This window comes from Glycine max, chromosome 13 (genome assembly GCF_000004515.6).
Source record: "Glycine max cultivar Williams 82 chromosome 13, Glycine_max_v4.0, whole genome shotgun sequence".
NCBI lineage: Eukaryota > Viridiplantae > Streptophyta > Magnoliopsida > Fabales > Fabaceae > Glycine > Glycine max.
In genome coordinates, this window is record NC_038249.2 from 18670179 (window position 1) to 18694552 (window position 24374).

General features: G+C 30.4%; 1 protein-coding gene and 1 pseudogene across 8 annotated transcripts; one reads left to right on the forward strand and one right to left on the reverse strand.

Moving 5' to 3' along the window:
- The first annotated feature begins 762 nt into the window (after positions 1-762).
- Positions 763-8736, forward strand: LOC100804566 (uncharacterized; annotated as a pseudogene).
- Positions 8737-16858: 8122 nt separating this feature from the next.
- On the reverse strand, positions 16859-22332 carry BZIP83 (bZIP transcription factor). Of its 8 annotated transcripts, XM_041007775.1 has the most exons (11): positions 22209-22265; positions 21808-21875; positions 21590-21665; positions 21112-21273; positions 20944-21018; positions 20659-20718; positions 20508-20588; positions 20356-20419; positions 18992-19263; positions 17885-18112; positions 16859-17287 (listed from the first exon to the last, which is right to left on the reverse strand). In XM_041007775.1, the coding sequence occupies exons 4-11, from the start codon at positions 21268-21270 to the stop codon at positions 17114-17116; spliced, it is 1113 nt and encodes a 370-aa protein (XP_040863709.1). In that variant the 5' UTR covers positions 21271-21273; positions 21590-21665; positions 21808-21875; positions 22209-22265; the 3' UTR covers positions 16859-17113. The 8 variants fall into 8 exon arrangements, with proteins under 8 accessions (XP_040863709.1, XP_006593389.1, XP_014620651.1 ...); XM_006593326.4 differs by lacking the exon at positions 21590-21665 and having other exon boundaries at positions 22209-22294; XM_014765165.2 differs by lacking the exons at positions 21590-21665; positions 22209-22265 and adding an exon at positions 21956-22202.
- Between the last annotated feature and the right edge of the window lie 2042 nt (positions 22333-24374).

A 24374-nucleotide genomic window follows, 5' to 3' on the forward strand; every position in this document is an offset into this window, starting at 1 on the left:
TATAATTTTGGATTAAGTATATATTTTTTTTTCTCCAAAGTGGATTAATAATTTTTATTTCTTTATGCCTCACGATTTTTTCTCATTTAATTTTCATATTTTATAAAGTTACAAAGTTAATCCTTGTATCTTTTTTTTCTTCTTAATTATAAGAGTCTTAAATATTAATTATATTAAGTACTTAAAAGAAAAAGTTTATTACTTAAATACCTTTGTTCAATGTCAAAAAAATAGTTTTATTCTTGTTGAGGCTAAAAATCACTTAAAAAATATATAAAAATGCAGAAACTACTGTATAATTTGTTTCTAAACCGTAAGGGATGCATGTTTTTTTTTTTCATTGGACATTGGATAAACTTATTTGGAAACACTTCTAAGAGAAAAATAATAATAAGATTATCTTTTTCATAAACTAAAATGAATTTTTTATATTAATTAACTATTAATTAATTTGTAGAAACTTTCTCATATAATTTCAACTAAAAAATGAAAAGACACTTATAATTAAATCAATGAAAATCCCATTTTAGCTTATGGAAAAATTTATTTTATTTTTTTCTTATTTTTTTCCTAAACATGTTTTCAGATAAGTTTATCCAAATATCTCAATTGTAATTGTGGTGGCGAGACTTTCCATGCTCCTTCACCGTATAAGTATCAAGGGAGTTTCTTTTTGAAGCATAGGTTTAAGCCAACTGAACGATAATACAAACATGCACCTATATGATAGATCACTTATGACAAAACTTCGCTCTAAAAACACACAATTAGTGACTTGGAGGTAAAGTACATATTTCAAATATAAGACATGAATTTAAAAATTCATTTTAAAACAACCAAAATCTACCCCTGGACCGTAACTAATTGCGTTGTTGGACTAGCAATTAATACAGCATTGATGGTGAGAGGGCATCAAAGAAAGGCTTTTTTTTCTTCTTCTTTTTGTTTTCTCAACTTCTTTCTTTAGAAGGGTATTTTTTTTTTTTGTTCAACTAGGCAGCAAAATCCTCTCCCACTTCGGGATTCCTTCCCGCTATTGCTACCTTTTAGTCCTTTTCTCGTCCCCTAAAGAGGGAGGCTTCTATAATTATATATATAGATTTGCAACAAAGCTTAAAACCATGAACTAAGCATTTATGGTAATGCATGTCATGCTAGTGCTCCTAGGCTTTTATAAATGGGGGCATCTTAGGCTTAGAGGGAAGCTTTTTTTATGTGGAGAGTGTTCCAACTGCCCCCTTTTCATGATTGTGATTTTGATATGTGAAATTTGCATTCAACTTAAAATAACCCGTAATCATACATGTACAAACTTTTCGCTACACACAAATCACACACCTATAAAAAAACCAAATTTATTTATTTTTTTAATAACTTTTGTTGTTGCAATAATAAATATTTAAAGGGTTTCTTGACCTCATTAACAACATGAATTGTGATGAGATGACGCCACATATCTAGAAGACTAATGGTTGGCATAGCCTGAGTGATGGTATCGGTAGTTATATACTAATCCCTCCGTTCAATACATTTTTGGGGTAAGAACAAAAATTAAAAAAGAGATCCCTAAACACTTAAAATATATTTCATAAATAATTTATTGACAAAAAATTTTCATGAATTTATAAATTAAATCATAAAAAATAATACACAAAACTCTTATATATTAAAAAATTCAACAAAATGAAGTTAATAGTTTTTTTTTAAAATTTTTTAAAAGTTGTGAGGTCTCTCAAAATGAGACTCTGAACCGTCGATCACCTTGTGTATGAGTTCAAGACGACTACCTCTGTTTAAAAATAGGTGTTGTTTTAATAGATTATTTTAGCCGGACAAACACAAACTAATAATAAATGAAAGAAAATACTAGTTTTATAAAACTAATCTTATTAGATGAAAGAAAATAATATTATTATATTTAAAAATTAAAATGACATTTATTAAGGATGTTGATGAAAAATAATTAATATTATATTAAAAAAATTAAATTGAACACTTATTTTAAAATAATTATTGTTTTTAAATGTAACACTTATTTTGAAAAAAAAAATACAAATTATGAAATTAGAGGGTTGTGTTACGAAGATGCTGCGGTGCACTTTGCAATGTAAAACTTTGATAGATGACAGTCCAGCTGATCTTGATAAGGACGGGGCCCAACGACTATTGGACAACCCACCTTTCGTTTATAATATGAGATGTTGCTTTTACATGCGTGAAACACCACCCTTTTTATGGAGTAAGGACAACTGCCACAAGATTATTGTACTTGGATTCGCGATTATAGTGTGAAAATCTTCAAATTTAATGCCTTCCTTCTTTCAAAAAGTAGTTGTTTGCCACGAGGGAACTTGTAGATCAACTAATACAGAGTTTTGTTTTGTTTTTTTTTTTTTAATTTGACTCGTAATTTCAAATAAAAGGGTGTGAGAAGAATTGAACTAAGCCAAATTAAATTGAATCAAACTAAATTGTTTTAAGCAAAAACGGAACCATGCATGATGCATGAATGCAAAATGGATAACCAGACCGGAGAGGATTGAACAAAAAACCCGGACCAAACTTCAAACTGCTTTTATAAAACAGTTTAATTCGACTTTTTTTGTTTTTTTTTGGAAAACCTTATTATCAAATTCATGAGTATATAATTACATTGAATACTAAAAAATAGAGTTTTGTTGTTGATAATAATTTGATGTTATTGGAGCGTGGTTGACTATATCACGGGCGTTACTGTCTCTAAACAAAAGCTATTTTAATGAAGCCCTTGGACACTTCAAAGAGGTTAATCTAGCTAGGTCGCGCTTGAAATTCACATAGAAATTGACATGAAGGGGGGTACACAGAATAACAGAAAAGTTGGGTAAACAGTGTTAGCATCTCATAAATAGTGCATGGTGCATGTATCTACCACACATATAAATGCACAGTTCAAATGTTTTTAGTGAGGGGATATTAATGGCTTTCAATTTTCACTGGAGGTACACTGGTCCAGTCTCTACTGTATATTTTCTTAGCCGACACTAGTACTACGGAGAAATGAAAGAGACTTCCATATTATTTTTTCCAGCCGAAATCTGATCCCAAGTGGAGCTTGCACTTGCATCATTTTCTTAATGTATTTCTTTTATTATTTTTTTAAAGAAGGTTCTTTTCTTTTCCTTTATGCATATTGTGTTGTGACTTCTTTTCCAAGTTGGGTTAATCTAATTAAAAAAATGAGTTAAACATATTTTTTGTCCATATAGTTTAGTGTTTTTTTCATTTTTGTCCCTATAATTTTGCTTTTCATTTTCATTCTTACAAAATATGTCTTTTTACTTTTCATCTTCAAAGCGTGTTAGATAATGTATTTTTTTACTATTCAAAACACTCTTTTTTTTTACTGTTTAAAGTGTTTTAAGAATAAAAAATAAAATAAATACACTTTGTAGGGACTAAAATGAATTTCTTTTACAGGAACAAAAATAAAAAAAAAGATTAAATTGAAGAGAGAAAAAAATAATTAAGCGGAAAATTATTTGATCATAGGAGGTACAACACTACAACTAGAATTCTACAAACATGGTTCATATAAATACTTAATGGGTCTCAAATAAATAGCTATAGGCTTTTTTGGCACTTTCATGCGCAGACAAGTGAACCCAATAGGAATTTGGGGTAGGGCATAGGCCCACGTTATGGGTTTGTTTAAAGTCTTTGGGGGCACTCATTTTCAGTACTGTGGCTGGCTCCATATGACTTTAACTGTAAAAGGTGGCGGCGTGTGAGTGAGTGTGTGTATACTAAATACTAACAATCACAGGTCATAGCCGCATATGTAGAAACTAGGGAGTTAAAAAAGAGAAGAAACAACACCAATTAGAAGGGCTAGGAGATCCATTTGCCATCATGGCTATCTCTTAAAGATGGGTTATTGATAACGACCAATCTACGTATTAGAGAAAAGAAAAGAAAAAGTGAGGAAAACCAACAACGCATTTGAAGTGAATTTCTTATTTTATTTAACATTATAAAATCAACATTATAATGTAAAATAAACATCTGAGTATGTACTATTATAATAACTTTCTACCTTAGTGTCGACTCTCGAACTCCCTTGGACTAACGTAAGAACAAATACATACAAACATGTAATATTATTGATTTTTTTCTTCTACTAAGGATAAATTCACGGTCCTTAATTATCATCAGCTGTGGCAAACCTAAAACCTTCTATATGTGCATGCGTTCACAATTAGTAGAGAACGTTGTTGGAGTGGGCTTTGAAACTTTCTCCCACTACTTCCTCGCAAATTCAAGATAGAAGATTTATTTGAAAGGGAAATGATTAATTTCTAGAAAACATGTTTATATTTAGAATAGAATTCATCAACGTCAACAAGTTGATTTGTGGCGTAATGGTAGCGTGTCTAAATCCAGCTCAAAAGGGTAAGGTTGTGTGTTCAATTCATGTCAGGTTTAATTTTAATTCCCTCATCCGTTTCCTTTTTTAAAATATTTGTTTTCAAGTTTTCTCTAATGGGCCTTTGCTTTTTTCCGTATAAAGTTGCATGGGTTGCTTTGGGCACCGGCCTTTTTGCTGAGACATCCAGCAACGAGAACGAGTCATTCTTTTGCTGCACCGGCGCTTCTTCTTCCGGCGTTCCTGCCTCTTCTTCCTCTTGGTGTTCCTACTTCTTCGTTCGTGGGCTCCTTTTGTTGGTTCTTCATTTGCGTTCTTTCTATTCGCATTGTTTTTTTTTTTTTTAATGATTATTATTTGAATGATTGTTGTTTGAATAATGGCACGTTGAATGATTGAATTGTTGTTTGTGAAAAACCTATTGTTTGGGAAAAATTCCATACGAATTGGATCATATGGATTGTTGATCTGCATGTATATTTTTTCAAAAAAAATTGAATTTTTTTAGAATTTTTTTAATTCTAAATATATATTTGTGAATTATTTTTTAAATTGTTTCGTAGTGTAATTTTGTTTTATAATAATTGGTGTAATTTTATAAAAAAAAATTATGCTTTATTTGTTAAGTATTGATTTTATTTATAAAAACAAAAAAATATTTTAATTATTACTAAAATTAGATTAGATTGATAAGACTAATATTAGATTAGATTCGATTGTTAAGACTAACATTAGATTGACCAAAAAATTAATTTTAAATATTGTAATATTATATTTGTTTAACTTTTTAAAAAAATTGAAAAAATATTTAAAAGATATTAAATTTGTTACTTATGAAAAATATTAAAGTCATAATTAAAAATAATTTAAATTTTTTAATTACAAAAAATATTGAAGTCATCTTTAGTCAGTCGACCCGCATATGGATGCTTAACAAATGATTTTGTCATTTCATAATTGTGAATCCCACAAATTAACTTCAGCATCTATCATTTTTCTCCCAAAACTGACTTCACACGCAACTTAAACAGACATCCACATTTTCTGTTGCTAGTGCATATTCTTACCAAATCATTCTTCTTAGGCTTATACTCACCACTCCTTTCGCAAGCTATTAACATAAATGAGGCCCTTCCTCTAACACCAGTATTTGTGTCTTACCTCATTATTACGACAACAAATTTAATTTCATGAGCCACCGATCGAGTCTAATGTAAAACTTCATCACGAGTAGCAAAGAACTATAACACAATTCAAAGAATGTCTGAGATAAATGAACATTTATGTAGCATAACTACTTTACCAACAACAAATTAGACAATTACCTGAGAAGTATTAAAGACATCAGAGCAATCAACGTGTTTTACTTTCACACCAACATCTTCCTTATTTTCAACATTCATATCAACTTCTTCAGACATGATATTATTATACATCAACTGTTCTTCATTCATCTTAATAAAACATTTAACAAATTAAATGATAAACAAAATACAATTTAAAAAAATTATACATTCACCTCACTTGTTATCGACACAAATATAGCTCTATACAAAATTAAAAAAAAAATATTGTACATCATTTAGCCACAAACTACATTTTCACTACATATCTTCATTAAAATATCATATATATTCTAAAAAATACATCATTCAATGAAATATTAAATTTATTTAATTTTCAATCACTGTAATAAATGTTTAAATACATAATTCAGTTAATTATTAAAATTGTTTAATTATCAACTTTAATAAGTATTTTAAATGTATACAAAAAATTGTTTTAGCAGTCTAATGTTACTTTTACCAATCTAATTGCTAAATTATTTTCAATTAATTACTAAATTAATTTTTAATCAATCTAATGTTAGTTTTAGCAATTTTTAAAAGTTTATATATATTATCATTTTTTTACCAATCTAATTAATAAATACATTTTTTTATTATTTTTATACCACTATAAAATAATTGCTAAAACTATTAAAAAAAATTACACTACAAAATAAATTAAATAAATAAATCAGACAAAATTTTATTTTCAATTTTTTTTAAAATAGCCTATGGATTAGCAATCCGTATGAGCCATACTGATTACGGATCAGCAATCCGTATGAATCATACTAATTGTTAATCTGTATGTTTTTCTAAAAAAATTGTGTACGTCTTCTTCTCCGGCGACGAATAACCACTCAATTTCACCGTATATTCATGAACAACTCACGTATATCACCATAGACAAAAAATGCTCAGAAAAGGAGGCTAACAGAAACAACTTACAATAAGGGAGTGGGATTTTGCAAAAATAAAGACACCACAGAAATGAAAAAATTGAACCTGCTATTTATAACTATATATTTAACATTTTCAAAAATGGGTGTCCCAACAAAAAAGCTGGGTGCCAGTAGCATATGCCAAAGTTGCACTGCACTTTTGTGGGTCAATTGGGTTCCGTCACTTTATTTTTTTAAGGTTTGTTTTTTGAAATAGCATTACGCTAGGGACATTTTTGTGGGTCAATTGGGTTCTGTCCTTGGCCATTGTTAAATGAGAAATATATGTTCCTTAATTAATTAAATGTATCTCTTTTTTTATATTAAATTTACTTAAATAACCTCATTCCTTACCTCCTCCCATCACAGTTTTTTTTTCTCTCTTACACCTCTCTCAGATCTCACTCTAAAAATTCTATTAATCCTCTTCATAAGAAAACAAGAACACCCATTGATTTAATCAAAGAAACAAGTGCAGAAATTTTCTCATGTTTTAAACAATCAAGCCTATGAAAAATTAACAGAATTCAGCATACTTCACAAGAGATGCATCCGATCCAATCTCCTCCAGTATTTTCTAAATTAAAGATAAGAAAGAGTACAAACTGTTTTTCACAAGGCTACATGCACAAAAGATTATTCCTACCCTTGACAAAGAAATAACACACTATGTCGATATAATAATTACAGCTCCTAAAAGAGGACTACCCAAATGGTCTGACAGATAAAAACGTCCATTAGCGGTCCAACCAGTACAAGTTAGTGCCATGCTTTGAGACTGCCACAACATGTTGTTCCAATGTCATCAGTGTTATGTAAATAAAATATCAGCCAGCGCAACACATCCCTCATTTTCTTTTTATCCAATCATACCTTATGATTTTTTTTCTATACCAAACTATTCCTCCTCCCAAATTATTAACATAACTATTTCTCATTCCTATTTACTTACAGTGTGAATTTGGGCCTCACAATCCTGAATTCATACCATATTTGTTTTTTTTTTTGCAGCTGGTTTAGAATTCGGGATCCCAAACCCAAATTCTACGCATATTTTTTTTTTCTCTTTTTTGCTCTATGCAGACTCCCATTTACTATTTACAGTTTTCTTTTATACTTTTTGTAGATCCTCGTTTAGAATTTGGTATTTCCAAACCTGAATTCTCAATGTTTTTATTTTTATTTTTTTGTTTGGATTATTTTGTAAATTTTTCAAGTAATTAGTAATATATTTAATTATTGTATTTCAATAATGTAATTAATTAAGACTTAAATATGTTTTTCATACATGAAAAATAGACCATTTTCAATTTATCACATAAAATTCACTTTTGTTCATCTATGTACCCGACATTTTTTTATGTTTCACTCTAGTACCTGCTGTTAGTTCCATAATTTAAGTAATAATATGACAGATAAAATGTCATGTCATCAAACCTAATCACTAATACATCAGTGTCACATCATTTTTATTATCTAAATTATTTAAAAAATTCATTTCCCCTCCTTTCCCATCTCCAACGGAAAACAACCCTATGCCATCACCACCGTCCAACCCCGCACCACCACAACCATCAAACTTGTGCCCTTTCGCCTCGCCTTCCCTCCTTGAAACCTTAATGCTTTCATCCGCGGATGCCATGTAAGCGGTGCCGTCACCGTTAACAGTGGAGGGAGAAGGGCGGTCCTCGAGCCATGTCACTTGAGTGACTAGGTAGGGTTTGGTGGGAACAACACTATTCACATGGAATCGCTCTTGCCCGCAACCCTTGTTGGTTTCTTCGTTCTCAGAGGCCTCAGGTCGAAGAAGACGACGCTGTTGTTCCTTCCAACCCCAAAATCTTAGACTCCTCCGACGCTTCCTCAAATGGAACTTCCAAGGTTGACCCATTTCATCCTTTTGCCTCAATTTCACAAAAACGTTCGCTTTTTCTAATAACCCTCATTTTTGTGGATGTAGGTTCATGCTATGGTAGAGTATGAGTTTTGGACTTTCGTGGATATGGCTAGTGAGCATTACCTTTGGAGGCATTTTGTCTCTAATTCTTCCAAGAGATCATGATGATGTGATTGTATGTTGTTGTAATTGTTTGGTTCCATGATCTCTGTGGGGCCAAATTTGGTGATGGAATGTTGCCTTTGGGATTGTAATTTTTAGGGTCAGTTTGGATGTTATGTATCATATAGATGTTGTTCATAGTGTTGTTGTTGGTTTTGAATGGTGAAAAGTGTTATAACTACAAAAAATAATGATAATGAAAATGATGAAAATGAAGCTTATTTTCTTGATATATCATCATGTGAAGTGTTACCTTTTTTTAACTGCTTCTGTTTTGGATTACTGAGTTGTTTCTTGTTTCCATGTAAAATAGTTAATTTCAATATGGGTTTTCCATGATATGCTTGTATGTTTTCGGGTTCACGTGGAATATATATATATATATATATATATATATATATATAATGAAAAATTTTAAGTAATTTAAATAATAAAAAAATGATGTGGTATTGATGTGTTAATGATGATACTCTGTCTGTCAAATCATCGTTTAACAAAATGAGATTAACGATAAGCACTACATTGAAACATAAAAGAATGTCAGGTACGTTAATGATCAAAAATAAATTTTAGGTAGTAAATTGAAGACAACCTATTTTCCAGGCATGATAAACATATTTAAGCCATTAATTAATATAATTTTTAATATATAATGATGTAACTAATTAACTGAATGTAAGAATAATTATTCGTGGGGGGTGATTTTTGCATTTTTTTTTAATATTTATGATGTTTTATGGTTCAAAAAATAATTAAGTTCGGATAGTTTTCATGTAAATGAATCTAATAATATAAGTTTCACGTTTTGACTCGGTCTAAAAAGGCTTGAAAAAGGTGTCTGAAAACGTACGAAAATATTTTTTGCACTTGAATAGTTTCTTAATGGTCTTTTTTTTGAATATGTCTTAATATGAATATGAGGTTATACGATCAATGCATCATGTGTATTGTTTTGCTTATAAAAATGAGATTATTTGATACAGACAATTGTTCACTCTGACTATTTTCATGTTGATGAATTCAACGATACCAATTTTATTGTTCTACAATAAAAAGAAGATTACACATGAAATTGCTAAAACAAACATAGTCTGGACCACACAAAACAAACAAATGGGAGCATTATTTATGACACTTCATGACATGTTGCACACACGAAATACATACTTCTTAACATGAGGTCAATTCTCCTTCAGAAACACCTGTGTCACATATTAACAACATATGATCATACAATGCTAATTTGCGAATACCAAAATTATTGGTAACTTAAAATGCAAAAACATTACCTTGACAACATTGTGCAGTCTAATATTCAAATAACATTTGGAGTAAAAAGGAAAAGGACAAAATACAATCGCCTGTAGAGTATACAATTCAGTTCAATAAAAGTTAAACTCTATACGACACATAAAGTAAGATTAACAATAAGAGTAAGAAACTCACCTCTTACAAAACTAAGACAGAACTAGCAACTATATATTGGTCAAAATCTTTATCTTGTATGATTGTTTGCCACAAAGTGACATCAACAGATCTTGTAGGATCTTGAAATTAAAACTCTCATGAATGAATATCCCAAAAATAGCAATGTAATAATTAGAGACTGAATTAAACTTGACTACCTTGAGCATAACTCTCATGTCGTCCAAACCGTTGGAGTACAAATTTTGACAATGACGACTGTTAAAGATACACAATCAAAAGTATAATCAATGGACCTTAATGGTGTCCCTTGAGGTGTGTCATCATCATTTACCAATCCTATAATTATACGAATTCAACAATCAATTGAAGGTTTATGTGTATCAAATACAATAAATGTACTTGACCTTGTGATCAAACGAAATTTAAAGCACATAACCATGGATTCCTATTAAATTCACGCTTGGTTTCTTGGTGGGCACACATTATGAATTCTTAAGTTGGGAATGGCAACCTAGATTATCGATTCTTCATGACAGCTTGTACGAACCCTTTAGGATAAGAAATAAGTGCTCTTGAACTAAAGGATGACAGATTTGGGTTAGAAGGGTGAACAAAGGATGAGAGGTTTGAGTCATCAATATCAAGAAATTCATTATTGCCCATGATGAATGACACTTTGTGAGAAAAATAAATGATTTCAAGATGATGAGATATTGAAGTTTACATTCATACATTACCCATATTTATACAAATAAATGAGTCGAGCTTTGAATGGAAGAGATAACATAAATTAAATGAAATATGTTGTCGAACATTTTTTTCCATTGCTATCTTAGTCGCTCGTCTATTGTGGCACAAAAGTCAAAGCTCTGTAGGATTCTTGATGAGTGAATAGTAACCTCGTTTATGTCAATGTGTTATGGTTCGTTGATTGTTGTCAATGCTATCTTGACCATTACTTATATGGAAAAAAATATGAAGATTTGTAGGATTCTTGACAGGTGAATAGTAATCTTGTTCACATCAATGCATTATGAGACATTGATTGTCATCGGTGTTATCTCGATCACTCCTTTTCTGCCAAAAAAGATGAAGATCTATATGATTCTTGACAGGTGAACAATTGTCTCGTTCACATCAATGCATTATGAGGCATTGATTATCGTTGGTGCTTTCTTGACCTCTACTTTTTTGCCACAAAAGATGAAGCTCTGCAAGATTCCTGACAGATGAACAATAATCTTGTTCACATCAATGCATTATCGGCCATTGATTGTCATTGATGCTATCTCAATTGCTCCTTTTCTGTCACAAAAGATGATGCAAATGTGATTTTTTTCTTGTTTTGGACACTTTTTTGATGCATTTTTAGGCTGATTGGAGTCCTGAGAGTTCTATTATCAGCTTCATCAACATAAAAAAAATGAGAACGAATCATTATTTGAACCAAAATAATTGATACACATAACTATACAAGTGCCAAAAAGTTGCCCTCATGGAATGAAATTTTGAAGTAAAGGTGATTTTTTTTATAGTTTTGGACACTTTTTTGATGTATTTTTAGGCCGATTGGAGTTTTTGAGAGTTCTATTATCGGCTTCATTGACATGAAAACTATGAAAATGAGTCATTATTTTAACCAAAATAGCTAATATACATACTTATATAGGTGCCAAAAGTTGCCTTCGTGAAATAAAATTTTGAAGCAAAGGTGATTTTTTCTTGTTTTGGACATTTTTTATGCATTTTTCAGGTAGATTGGAGTCATGAGAGTTCTGTTATCAGTTTCATCAACGTGAAAACTATGAGAATGAATCATTATTTGAACAAAAATAACTGATACACATAACCACACAGGTGTCAAGAGTTGCCCTCTTGAAATGAAATTTTGAAGTAAAAGTGATTTTTCTTGTTTTTGAGCACTTTTTTGACGCATTTTTAGCTTGATTGGAGTCTTGAGAGTTGAAGTATTGGCTTCATCGACATGAAAACTATGAGAATGAATCATTATTTGAACCAAAATAAATGATATACATAACCATACAAGTGCCAAAGGTTGCCCTTATGGAATGAAATTTTGAAGTAAAGATGATTTGTTTCCCCGAAAATGGTTCTAATAGGTATTGTGAAACTTTGTCAATAAATTATGAATAACGAAAAATTAACATATTAACATAAATAAATTACATAAATGCAAAATACTAACAATAATTTGTTAATACACTAGTTGCTAAAAACAAAAGCAAAATACACAATTAAATTGTTGTTGAAATGTTTGATAATTTATGTTGTCCTTTTTTATGTCTACGGATTATCACAAAATGCTAATTATTTTTTCTGTCAGTGTTTGTATCTTCTCATAATATTATTTAGCCGTTGGTTGTCATACTTTTTTTTTAAATATTAATAATTATTCTTACAATTAGTTAATTGGTTACATCATTGTATATTAACAATTATATTAATTAATTATATCATTGAAATACAATAATTAAATATATTACTAATTACTTAAAAAGATTTACAAAATAAAAATGATCAAAACAAAATAATAATTAATAAAATCGTTAAAATCGAATTCACACTGTGAATAGTAAATGGGTCCACAAAAAAGCAAAGAAAAAGAAAAAGAAAAATGAATTTCTTTTAGAATTTGGGTTTTAGGGTCTTGAATTCTAAATGAAAATTTGAGACAATTAAAAATATAAGGTTTGAAATTGGGATTGGGAGATCCAAATTTATGGTGTGAATAGTAATGAGGATAATTATGTTAGTAATTTGGGGAAGAGATAATTTGGTATATAAAAATAATCAAAAGGTATAATTAGATAAAATACTCACACATCCCCTATAAAAAAAAACTGGTATAAGTACTTTTAAGAATTTCTTTATTAAAATATATAATTTTTTTGGGCAGAGAAACTATAAAAAAAAGACTTTAGTCTTGTATATCTAAACAAAAATGGGTTAAATTAGTTGCCGCATACTTTTGGCATCTTAAAGCCAATGTGTCACATTTTCTTGCAATTCAATTGCCAACCAATTGAATGATCCATCATCTTCAAGTGAGGCAACGTGTGAACCTGTAAAATAAATACAATGAAAATCTTTGTTTTCTTTTATCATCAATGACTTCTTTATTTTCTTAAGAAGAGGAATAATGGAATTTTTTGAGTAAGATTGACAGAGACACGAGGAAACAAAACCTTGAAGGAATTGCTTCTAATATTTAGATGAGGGGGAGGGCAGGAATAGGGTTATTTAAGTAAATTTAATAAAAAATAAAAAAGATATACATTTTAATTAAGGGAGATATATTTAATAATTATCATGGTGCGACATCATCATGTTAGGATTAAGATAACATATTGGATAACACCTTTGCATCTAGGGGTGAGTATCACTCAATCCAACCCACCATTCCGACTTAGCACGATGTTACTTTGGATTAATTTGGATTTTAAAATTAGATCATGGTGTTTTAAGGATGAGTTCATGTTATGTTTCATGTTGTCGAAACCTGATAATTTGTCCTACATTCTTTTAAAATGTATATTATTTTTAACAATTGTATGTTAATAATATAAAACTTTTTTATTTAGTAGATAATGATTATGTTTGACAAAAATTAACAACTAAAAATTGAAAAATTAATTTATTAAATAGTAAGTGTCATTCAATAAATATATTAAGAATAAAAGTGAATAAAATATAAAAGTTAAAAACTAACATTGTAAAAAATGTTATTTCAAATAACATTTTAAAAAACAATAAAAGTTACTAAAAGTCTACTATAAAAAATATGTTTGCCAAATAGTCAAATAAACTTTTTAATTAATAAAAAAATTAGACACTAACTCAAATATTTTATCAATTATAACATGATATTATATTTATAATTATATTAATTATTTTAATATATATTATAAAATATATCTTGATTTAAGTTTTATACTTCTTTTATTTTATGATTTATCTGCATTTAATATTAAAATTGATATATTATGCAAGAAGGACGGGTCCATCCGGTTTTGTTTTAAATATTTCGGGTCTTGATCATATCAGATTTGAGTTTCAATAAATGGTCCGATCTAAATTTCAAATAGGATAAGAAAAAAGATAAACTCATCCCAATTGGTCTCTTGCTCACCCCTTTTTGAATCATACTTTTGGTCCTCATGGATTTGATGGATTTAAGTCTAGCTAATATCATGCGTTTGGTTTTTCTCACAAAATAAAAATAAAAATAAAAATAAAATACTAATATGATTCGTTAAAAGGGATATGTATGGTGAAATATTAAACCTAGAAATATAGGTGAACTTCCGAAGATGCATCATCGAGGAATCTCTACATTATTGCTTGAAATGTATGAGTTGGATATTTTATTTTCTAAAATTTTATCATTCCTCTATTAATCTTCAACTTCGAACAAAAAAACATTCATTTTAGTTACTTTTTTATTTTTACAATTTTTTTTTTATGAATTAGGAATGCAAATGCAATGGTAAGAAAAGACATCCCAACTATGTTCTCAATCTCGACCAAACCAGCGACGCCCATATATTATGAAAAACAAAAAGAGAATGAACAAGAGCATGGGGTAATTAGGTCCAAACCCATGAGAGCAAGTTACGCGAATCTGAAATTAGGAAGAGCATTCCTATTACGAGCAAAATCTTCCTTAAAATAACTAGGGACTAATTTCCACCAAGTTAATATTTGTATGTGCACCAAAATTAGTTAACTTATCTACATAAGTGTTGCCTTTCCTATAGATATGAGAAAAAATAAAACGCGAATCTTTACAAAGAAACAAGGAATTTTTCCAGCGACCACGAATGTTTCATGGAACCGAATCTTGCCTTTTGAAAGCTTATATCACTAATTGCAAGTCGACAGAGTCGCATTCCTAGAGAAAATTTCACCAGCTTTTACTGTGAGCAATTTCCGTAACCAAAAGAGCAGCATAAGCTTCAGAAAAAAAAATTGACAGAAAAACAACCCAGAATTGCTCCAGTTGAGTCGGAAAATGCCCCCACTTCCTGCATGACCCGTGGAACCCTTTGCAGAACCGTATGTATTACATTTGATAGTGTCACATATGGTTGGGATCCAATCAACTTGCTTTGTGATTTTAGATTTTGGTATATGAATGGTGAGTGGTGACACCAAAAGACTAGAGAATTTATGCAAGTGAGAGATAGTTGCGCCTTGATGACTGATTAGTCATGGATTTGAGTTCACAAACAACCTCTTTACTTAATAAAAATTGTTATATTTTTTTCATCTAATTTGAAAATACTTTACGTTTAATCCTTAAAATGTTTGAATGGAAAAATTAAAGTAGATAAAATATTTTAACATGAATATTAAAATATCTTCTTATAATATAATTTGTTTAGATGAAATATTTTAAAAGTGATTAAAATATCGTCATTTTTTAAAAACATTTTAATATATTAATTTATAGTATTTCAAATTCTAAAAAAAAATAAAGGAATTAAAATTTCTCAACACACCAGTTCTCTCCTTCTCACAGTCACGCGTACTTTCTGTAACTCTCTCACGCGCCACCCCCAACTCCCTCGGCCATTTCCTTCCTCTCTCCGCCGGACGCATACACGGCGTCGCCAATGTAGTACTCCGCCGCCGATCACCACCAACAACACCAACTCGGGTTGGGTGAGTTTGACAACTCGGAGATGAGTTCGAGTAACACGTACAACAGCTGCAGCAATGGGTGCACGAGCTACATGGGGTCGCCGAGTTCGCTGGCGAGCAATTACGAGAGTTGGCGAGTAGTGCAGAGTAGCGTTAGCAGCCGCTCGCTGCAGAAGAACGGTGGGGCCCAACACCAACCCTTTTCTGAGTTCTCTCTCCTCTTTTCGTTGAGTTCATTGACTTGGAAAACGGTACGTGAACACATTGGTTCTGTTTCTCAAGTGAAATAGTGTTGTGATGCGTGAACTCACCCGCAGTGTTTCTGTATAAGTTTTTTTTACATATGGGATTTTAGTCAAAAATGGTATAATTCAATTTAAATTAAAAATCTGAGTTACATATGATTCATCTTTAATATTTTAGAGAGTATTGTTTAATCCAAATTTTTTTATGTGTTACTACAAAAATATTATGTAAGATTTAAAATTGTTTAGCATTAAAATTATTTTGATTATTTAATTATTAAATATTAAAAAAATTGATTATTAAATATTGTATAGCATTAAATTTATTTTGAATATTTAACTATTTAAAAAATGACTCATATTTATTTTCATTCAATATTGAAATATTTTAATTTTTAAATAAATATTTAAAAATAAAAATTTGAATTTAATTGAAATTGAATTACTTTATCCAAAGAAGGAAATTAAAAGACAAGCAATTGGATTGTCCCATCAAACAAAATATTTATAAAATGAATCAAAACAATTAAAATGTTGTGTATTTGAATTTCCTAAAAATTTCTAAATCCCTCATTCAAACACATGATAAAGTATATTTTTATTTTGTGACAGTTCATAATTTTCATCAAATGTTAATTGTAACCACTTTGAGGATTGGAAGTGAAGTATTTTTAAATTAGAGGATCAACATAAGATAAAAAAATTTGGAAGGCTAAACCAAATTTAAAAAATTTTAAGAGATGAAAAATATTTTTTCTTTTTTTTTCCCGCAAGTATTTGCAGAGAAATTTATCAAGGTTGTCCTAAATCCTTTTTCATGATTCCATGTGGAAGATGATACAATATTTATGTACAGAGTGGTTCATTTGTTCTCTAGATCAACAAATCATATAAACTTTGCTTCAGCCTTCATGGTACTAGCTAGGCACCATTAATAACTAGCATGCATATACATTAACATGTTAAACAAAACAGAGATCTCCGTAGATTTGAACACCTATTTGTGCAAACCACATTACAGTTGAGGTTCAAAGAAAGAGATATCAGTTTGAGAGTTGAGTGGGAAAGGAAGGATCACATGAACGAGCAGTCCATAAAGAACTAAGGGTGCGAAGACGATGAAAGTATTCTCCCATAGCCAGCAAGCCTTTAGCAGCTTGAGCAGTTGTCAGGATCCGAGACATGTGAATCAGAGTTTGTTGCCTAAGGTGATCTGCCTGTGAAGATGGAAATAAATTAAAGTTATTGGTTTTATGTAATTTTGGTATATCCATTAACTTTAACATCTAATTTTTTTTTTTTAAAAATGTTAATGTGACACTCTATTACACATTCATGTTATCACATCTACATTATTGGGTGTCAAGTAGTCAGGTGAACTAAAATTGCACAATTAAAATAGTGGGATCATATTTGTAAAAAATAAATGAAGGTTTCAAATTCGAGAAATGACAAAAAATAAAAATATCAAAAGTGTAACTAACCCTATTTGAATGATTTGGTATCTCTAGTGAGGTTATTAATAGAGATATCCACCATCTGATTCTCTAGCACTCAAGGTTTTAAATTGTAGTTGTGGTTTATTGCAATTCTAGACATTGCAAAAAATGTAACTACAAATGCGGTTGCGATTAGTCAAAAACTTTGAGGTAGAGACAAAAATTGTGATAGCCGACCCTTTTTTAAAACCATACTTGCAATTTTCAAAAGGCTTTCTTTGTGGACTTTAGACTACATAGAATGTCTCAAGTTTCCCATGATATGACTTAGTAACAACAAACTCCAAACAGGTCCAACTTTTGATGTTACATTACCTGGTTTACAAAACGTTCTAGTGCTTCACCTTTTTCCATGGCAGCAGCTATCTCAAACCCGTAGTGTCCTACAGCCAATGGATCTGATGGTATGTTGTGGACCAGACTCTGCTGGAGTTTGTCCAATCCTAGTGAAAGAGCATCTTCAGCTTGCTGAGATGAAAGCCGGAGGTTGTTAATGCTCACAATTTGTTGATCAGTCAAAGGCTCAAGCTGTGGTGCAATGATCTGAAAGAAGAGGTCAAGTAATTTTTACATGGTTATTGAGGTTTTCACATAGTGGGATAAGGCTTTTATTATTGATTTATTGAGTTTTCCATAGTACGTTTTGACATGATGCAAATTTGTATTATGAAAATTGAGGAATAGTAACATCCAAAAGAAAAGATATTTATTTAGTACCAGAGTCCAAAACACCAGATAGAAAGATATTATGTTCTCTAGCCACTAGATTGCATCATATCAAAAGTATCCAATAACTCTAGATATGCATAGAACCTGACATTCTTTTTTGGCTTCCAAAGCACTCTAGTATGACTGAAATCTACAAGTCCAAACTGAGACTTCAGTTTAATCCTCACAATTCCATTTGGTACATATACCACACTATTATGAGTGTATACTTATTTTTCTATTATTTTGAAATCATCATGAGTTTGAATCTAAAAACAATCTCTTTGCATATGTAAAAATAAGACTGCGTACAATGACCCTCTTCCATACCTTCTAGACAATTGGGTACTTTAGTTTTTTTATTTCAAAATTTTAAGGAAACCACTACTGAAGAATTATCAAGAATTTAATAAATAACAAATTCAATATGATTGCAACATGAGAAAATAAAAAAAGATTGTTGAGATTGTGCCTTTGTGATGCTTTCAAAGTTATTTTAATGTGAGTTTCATTCAATAAAAATAAAAGCTCTTGTAGTTCCCAAATAGACTCTCACGTTGTCTCCTTTGCTACTTTTCTGTTCTAAGTTTTCTTAATCCTAAAACTAAAACTAACAAAGATAATATATATATGGAACTCCTATTTTGCACAATCAATGAACAGAACATAAAATAAAAATTGTTGTTAGAATCAGATAGTGGTATGTAGATGTACATTTAGAAGTTGTGATGGACGGGATCCTCCAATCCAAAGAAAAAGGCGTTCCACTGATGCTTTCCATGCACCAGAGATTAAATAGAAGACATCAGCCTTTGCAGCTTCTGCTTTCATTCTGAAAAGATTTGAGTAGTGGCTCAAGCAACTCTCAACAAGTAGATGAAGCTGCATTTCAGATGCTTGAGTTTGTAATGTATTTCTCAGTTCTTGATTCTGTCTATCTTGCTCTTCAATCCATTGTGCATATTCAAGTTCAAACAAAGTTATCCCTGAAAGCAGGAGTTCCATATTAAATAATGCTACAGGCTATAAGCTTATTTCTTCATGCACTAATGAAAAGTACTTATGTAATCACAAGTTAAATGTTAAATGACATTTGACAATTCTATAAGAAAAAAGGTCTGTTAAGTGTTAACATTAGAATATTCATATCATGGAAGCAACTTGCAGTTCAACATGAAATACTTGATTTTCTCATACTTGGATCATTGAGAAAAACGGTTGATAGAACACAACAGAATATTAATTGCAATATGCTAATTTTGGATACCGGAAATGTCTACCAAGCAGTTTAAGAAATAAGGTTGCTAACAATATGTTACACAGAATATTAATTGCAATATGCTAATTTTAACAAACAGATTATGTCATTTAGAGAAGAGGAAACCTTGTGTGTCATGAGAGGTTGAGACTTTTGGAAAACAACAAAGAATTTATGAAGGGTAATGATCCAAAAGAGGATACCAAATCAAGGAACACATCCAAAGGGCAATACATTCTCACTTTACCTTAACCTTTGTGCACATGACACCAATTTGACTTCTGGGAAAAGGATATTGACTACTTATTTTGCAAAAGATGTGAAATTCAAGGCTAAGCATAATCCAGTAAGAGGGCAGGGACATGATCGAGGCAATGGATAAGAATAACACAAATATGGGGCAAGATCAGCTCACACCCTTTTAAAAGAATCTTCAGAGATCTCTCAACATGTGATTCAGAAAAGAAAAAAAAAGAAAAAGAGAAATAGATAAAAATGTTCATTGACTACTTGATGTCATTCTGTTGAAGTATTTGATAAAAAATTTAATTGACTTGAAGCAAATCAGTATTTGATACAGGAAGCAAAATGAACTGTAGAGGCATACTAGGAATAATCACATGAATTCCTAATAAAAAGGATCATTGCATGAAGCAACATAGGTATGACTTCAAAATCTAATAGAGCCATAAACATAAACCATAAATCAAACTGCAACCGCATCTTAAAACACAAGAAGAAAGTAGTTCACAAATAAGTGAAATAACTAAGAAAATAAGAAAATTGAGGAAGCTTAAAACTGAAATTTTGAATCACTAACCTGGGTTAATTGTTCCGGATGATCCCATATAGCTGACATCTAGTGCACTACGTATGTACATACCCTGCAAGTAGACATTTTAGTATGCGCTTAAACACAATACAATAAAATAAAATGCATAAATGAAGATGATGATTTTCAGTTAGGATCACCTGCTGCTTTCTTGCTTTCTCAATCTCCAACTCCAATTGCATGAGCTTCACACGGCTTGTTTCTAATTGTTGAACATAAGCCTATGAATTACATAAGTAAGAATCAGATTATAAACACTGGCTAACTTCCTATAAATTTATTTTTTACAACCTTCTTCCGCAGCCGACATTTCCGAGCAGCCTCGCGATTTTGAGCTTGACGTCTTAGTGCCTACAAATAAATATTCATCAACTACATTGTTAAAGACTCAAATAAAAAACATTCATGTTTGATATCAGATCTCCAAAGCATTAATTTCAGTTTTTTTATTAAGGTATAAATATGTGAAGGAAATCTCATGTTTCTTTCCAAGTTATTTACAATGATCAAAGTGAAGCATGTGAAAGATGATGAGGAAATACATAAAAGAAATATGTAGTGATGAAATTTGATTACCTTAGTATCAGCTTTTTCATTAGTCTCTTGATCATCTCCAGAAGGTTCCCTTGATTCGTGAGGAGTACATTCAGACTGGACAAATAAAATTCAAAAGACTTTCGTAAACAAGTTTTCCCACAAAACAATGCTAACTCACTAACAAAAGAGAAATTCCTTCATTCTTACCTTGTTCTGCATGCTAGGCTTAATCATTAACATTTGGGGAGCAATTGAGTTCAAGCTTCCATCAATTTTAAAGCTGTCCCCCCACATGTTCACTTGATGGAATGGGTCATATATACCCATCCTTTTCGTGAGGACTAGTTGAGTTGATGAAGAGTTCATATACTATAAATCATGCAAAAAGAAAATTCACATCTCAAATTGGAGATTCAATGCAATGTAGACAAGGTAAAATGGGAAAATTTAGACTTGGTTCTCTATAAAACTGGCAATTGATTTGAAAACTGGAATATGGGTTTGCTGGAAATTGAATGAAACCTCAACATCAGAAACAGCAAGATTGAACTTTTCACATGGTTTATGTTCTGTTATCTCTAGGATTGTCCAAAGGAAATAACTGTTTTCTAAACAATACTATTAAAAAACAAAATAACATATGTTTGATGCCACTTATAAGCAAAATTTAACATGATAAACGAACTTCAATCAAAAGGAAGAAGCTGATTTAGTATCACTCCATTAACTTAGAAGCTTGATTACTCCTCACGCAACCCTATCTGAAAAATCAATTGCATAAAAGAAAAGAGATGACTTATATTGAATAATATTATCAGTAGTTCTATCCTATAATTGTAACACGGAATAAGGCCAATATAAACGACAATTTTCAAGTTAGGTAAGTTGAAATGAGAACTGAACCTGGCCAATACAAACACAGCTAAGAACAGAAAGCCAAAATTATAGGTAGCTAGCTAGCTTGACAGAATCTGTAACAATCAATATTACTATTAGTCCAAGACAGATCCAAATGAATGAATCCCCAAGAAATTTTATACAAACACACTACCATTGTTTTCCTGTAAGCCAACAAACTATGATAAGCAAAGCACTAACTGAAGAAAACATAAGAAAATTTAATTCTAAAATAAATAAAGCATCATTTTCTAAGTATAATAACACAACTTAGTTTTATTTTCTTTCTAATGCGTCAACTTGCTAATGTAAAGTCGTTATGTTTCCACTCTGAGAGAAACACTAGGGTCTAGGAAAACTCAGCAGTGCATTAAAATTCAAAAGGGGAAAAACAGAGAAGAAACTACCGAGTTCACAGCTTTTCTTATTCAGTTGATAGTGGTCTTTGAGACTTTGACTAACATGAGTTGTGAAGATATTACTTCTACTTTCAATCTTTATACCATAAAATAATTGATTTTCTGAACCATACAGCATTAAGGTCCTACTCAGAATCGAATTAAATTAATAGTATGTTTGGATGAGAAGAAAAATATTAGAAAAGAAAAAAAATATAGATAACAATATATTATTATTTTTAATTTCATTGAAGAGAAAATCAAAAGAAAAATTGCTTTTAGAATTTTTTTTCTTCATTTTTTTATCCATTCAATTTTTAAGTTTTCTATTCCTCAATTTTCCGTTCTCTATACCAATCATAGGGTAAAGTAACTCACTTTATAAAATAACTCATTTTAAGTCAAGGACGAATATGTCCTTACAATATGATCACTTCAAAATATTAATTTTCTCACTATATAGAACCCGAACTCACAAACGTGTGAGATTGGATCTCATCCTCCATTCCACGTATTATAGTTTCGCACACTTTATTTTTAATATTAAAGGAATAATAGTAAATTACCATTTATATAAACAACATTAATATATTGAGAATATACCATTTATCATTAATATATAGTAATTAAATTAAATCCCCCACCACTGACAAAGGTACTCACTAGGAAATAAATCACCAAAAATAGAAATTGAGTTCTTCCCACATATACAAGTAAAGAGAATCCAAACAATGAATCATATATGATCAAATAATATTGAGGGCCTTATCATGTTAGGTTATGAAAGTAAAGTAGCTTAATTGATTTGTTTAACTAAAGTGATACCAATGCACCTTACACCTCAACTTTGATCATAAAATCAAAGTAGAAATTAATTGTCTTGTTGATCATACCCATTCAAAAATAATGATCAACCGGTAGATTCGCCCTAAGTTGTCCCTTTCCACCTCACATGGAAAAGGTATATATATTGTGCTTCACAAACGACATACGAATGAAAATGCTTTTTGTAAAGAAGATAAGAGATTTACTTAAAGTAAACAGGTTGCTCCTTTATTTCATTCTTTTTCTACCTCTTTTTCATCACAAAAAAAGGCGTTACAGTGAACTCAACTTAACCAATAATTTACCCTTAGCCTTCAATCGTGACATCAAGCTAGCTCGTATCTCATCTGGAAATATTTCATGTGAATTTAAATATCTGGACCAGACAACCCTTTAATCTGCTGCCACCAAGTCCTGCATAGACAAAGTTTTGAAGGTTGTGATCCTGAATCTTAATGGTAGCTATCAATCAATGTAGTCTTTATTTTATTTTATTTTATTTTATTTTTGCACCTAGCTACAAATAAAGTCGTTTCTGTACAGTAAAATGATATTATATTCTATAGGAATATGATACTCAGAAATGATATTTTTGAAAATATATTATATCCATGTTGGATTTGTATAATGTGAAAACTTATTTCCAATCATGTGTGACTATAAGAAAAGGGATAGTCCGAATTGAATTTTTTTTCTTTCACTAGTATTTTTAATAACTACCCACTGCCGAATCTTATTCAATCATTCTCACGGGAATAAATTATATATCATCCTTGCTTAATGAGAATGACTTATTGAGAATAATATATGCTTAAAACATGTATCTGAGAATAATTGTTAGATGGATATAGTTTTGCAAAACTTGAAACAAACAAAAAAAAAATGTTATATATTCATCTCAATATTTTTTAGAATGTAAATTTAATCATGAAACAACCTGGTAATATATGTAAGCTAGAGCCACTGAAATTTGACTATACGTGAGAAATTTAAATAAGTATATGATGTCTATAAATAAAAACCTGATTAGTGATTACTATTCTTGCACCAAAAATATATTTGATCTTTAAAGCAATATATATGATCAATAACCTTTTCATCCACTCATGAATTTTAATTCCTTACCCTCACCCATATATATACTTTCTTCGAAATATTAATTAAAACATATACTTTTAAGAGATCGCTTAATATATAAATTATACTCCATGCTTCCAACGATGCAATTAGATTTAAAATTTTAGTAGGAGTATATTATAACCTTTTTGTTCCAAATAAACCTTTTATAAATGATGTCCCAATCGGCCAGTCCTCCTCCTTACGTTTCTTATATATTTTAAACCGACATAG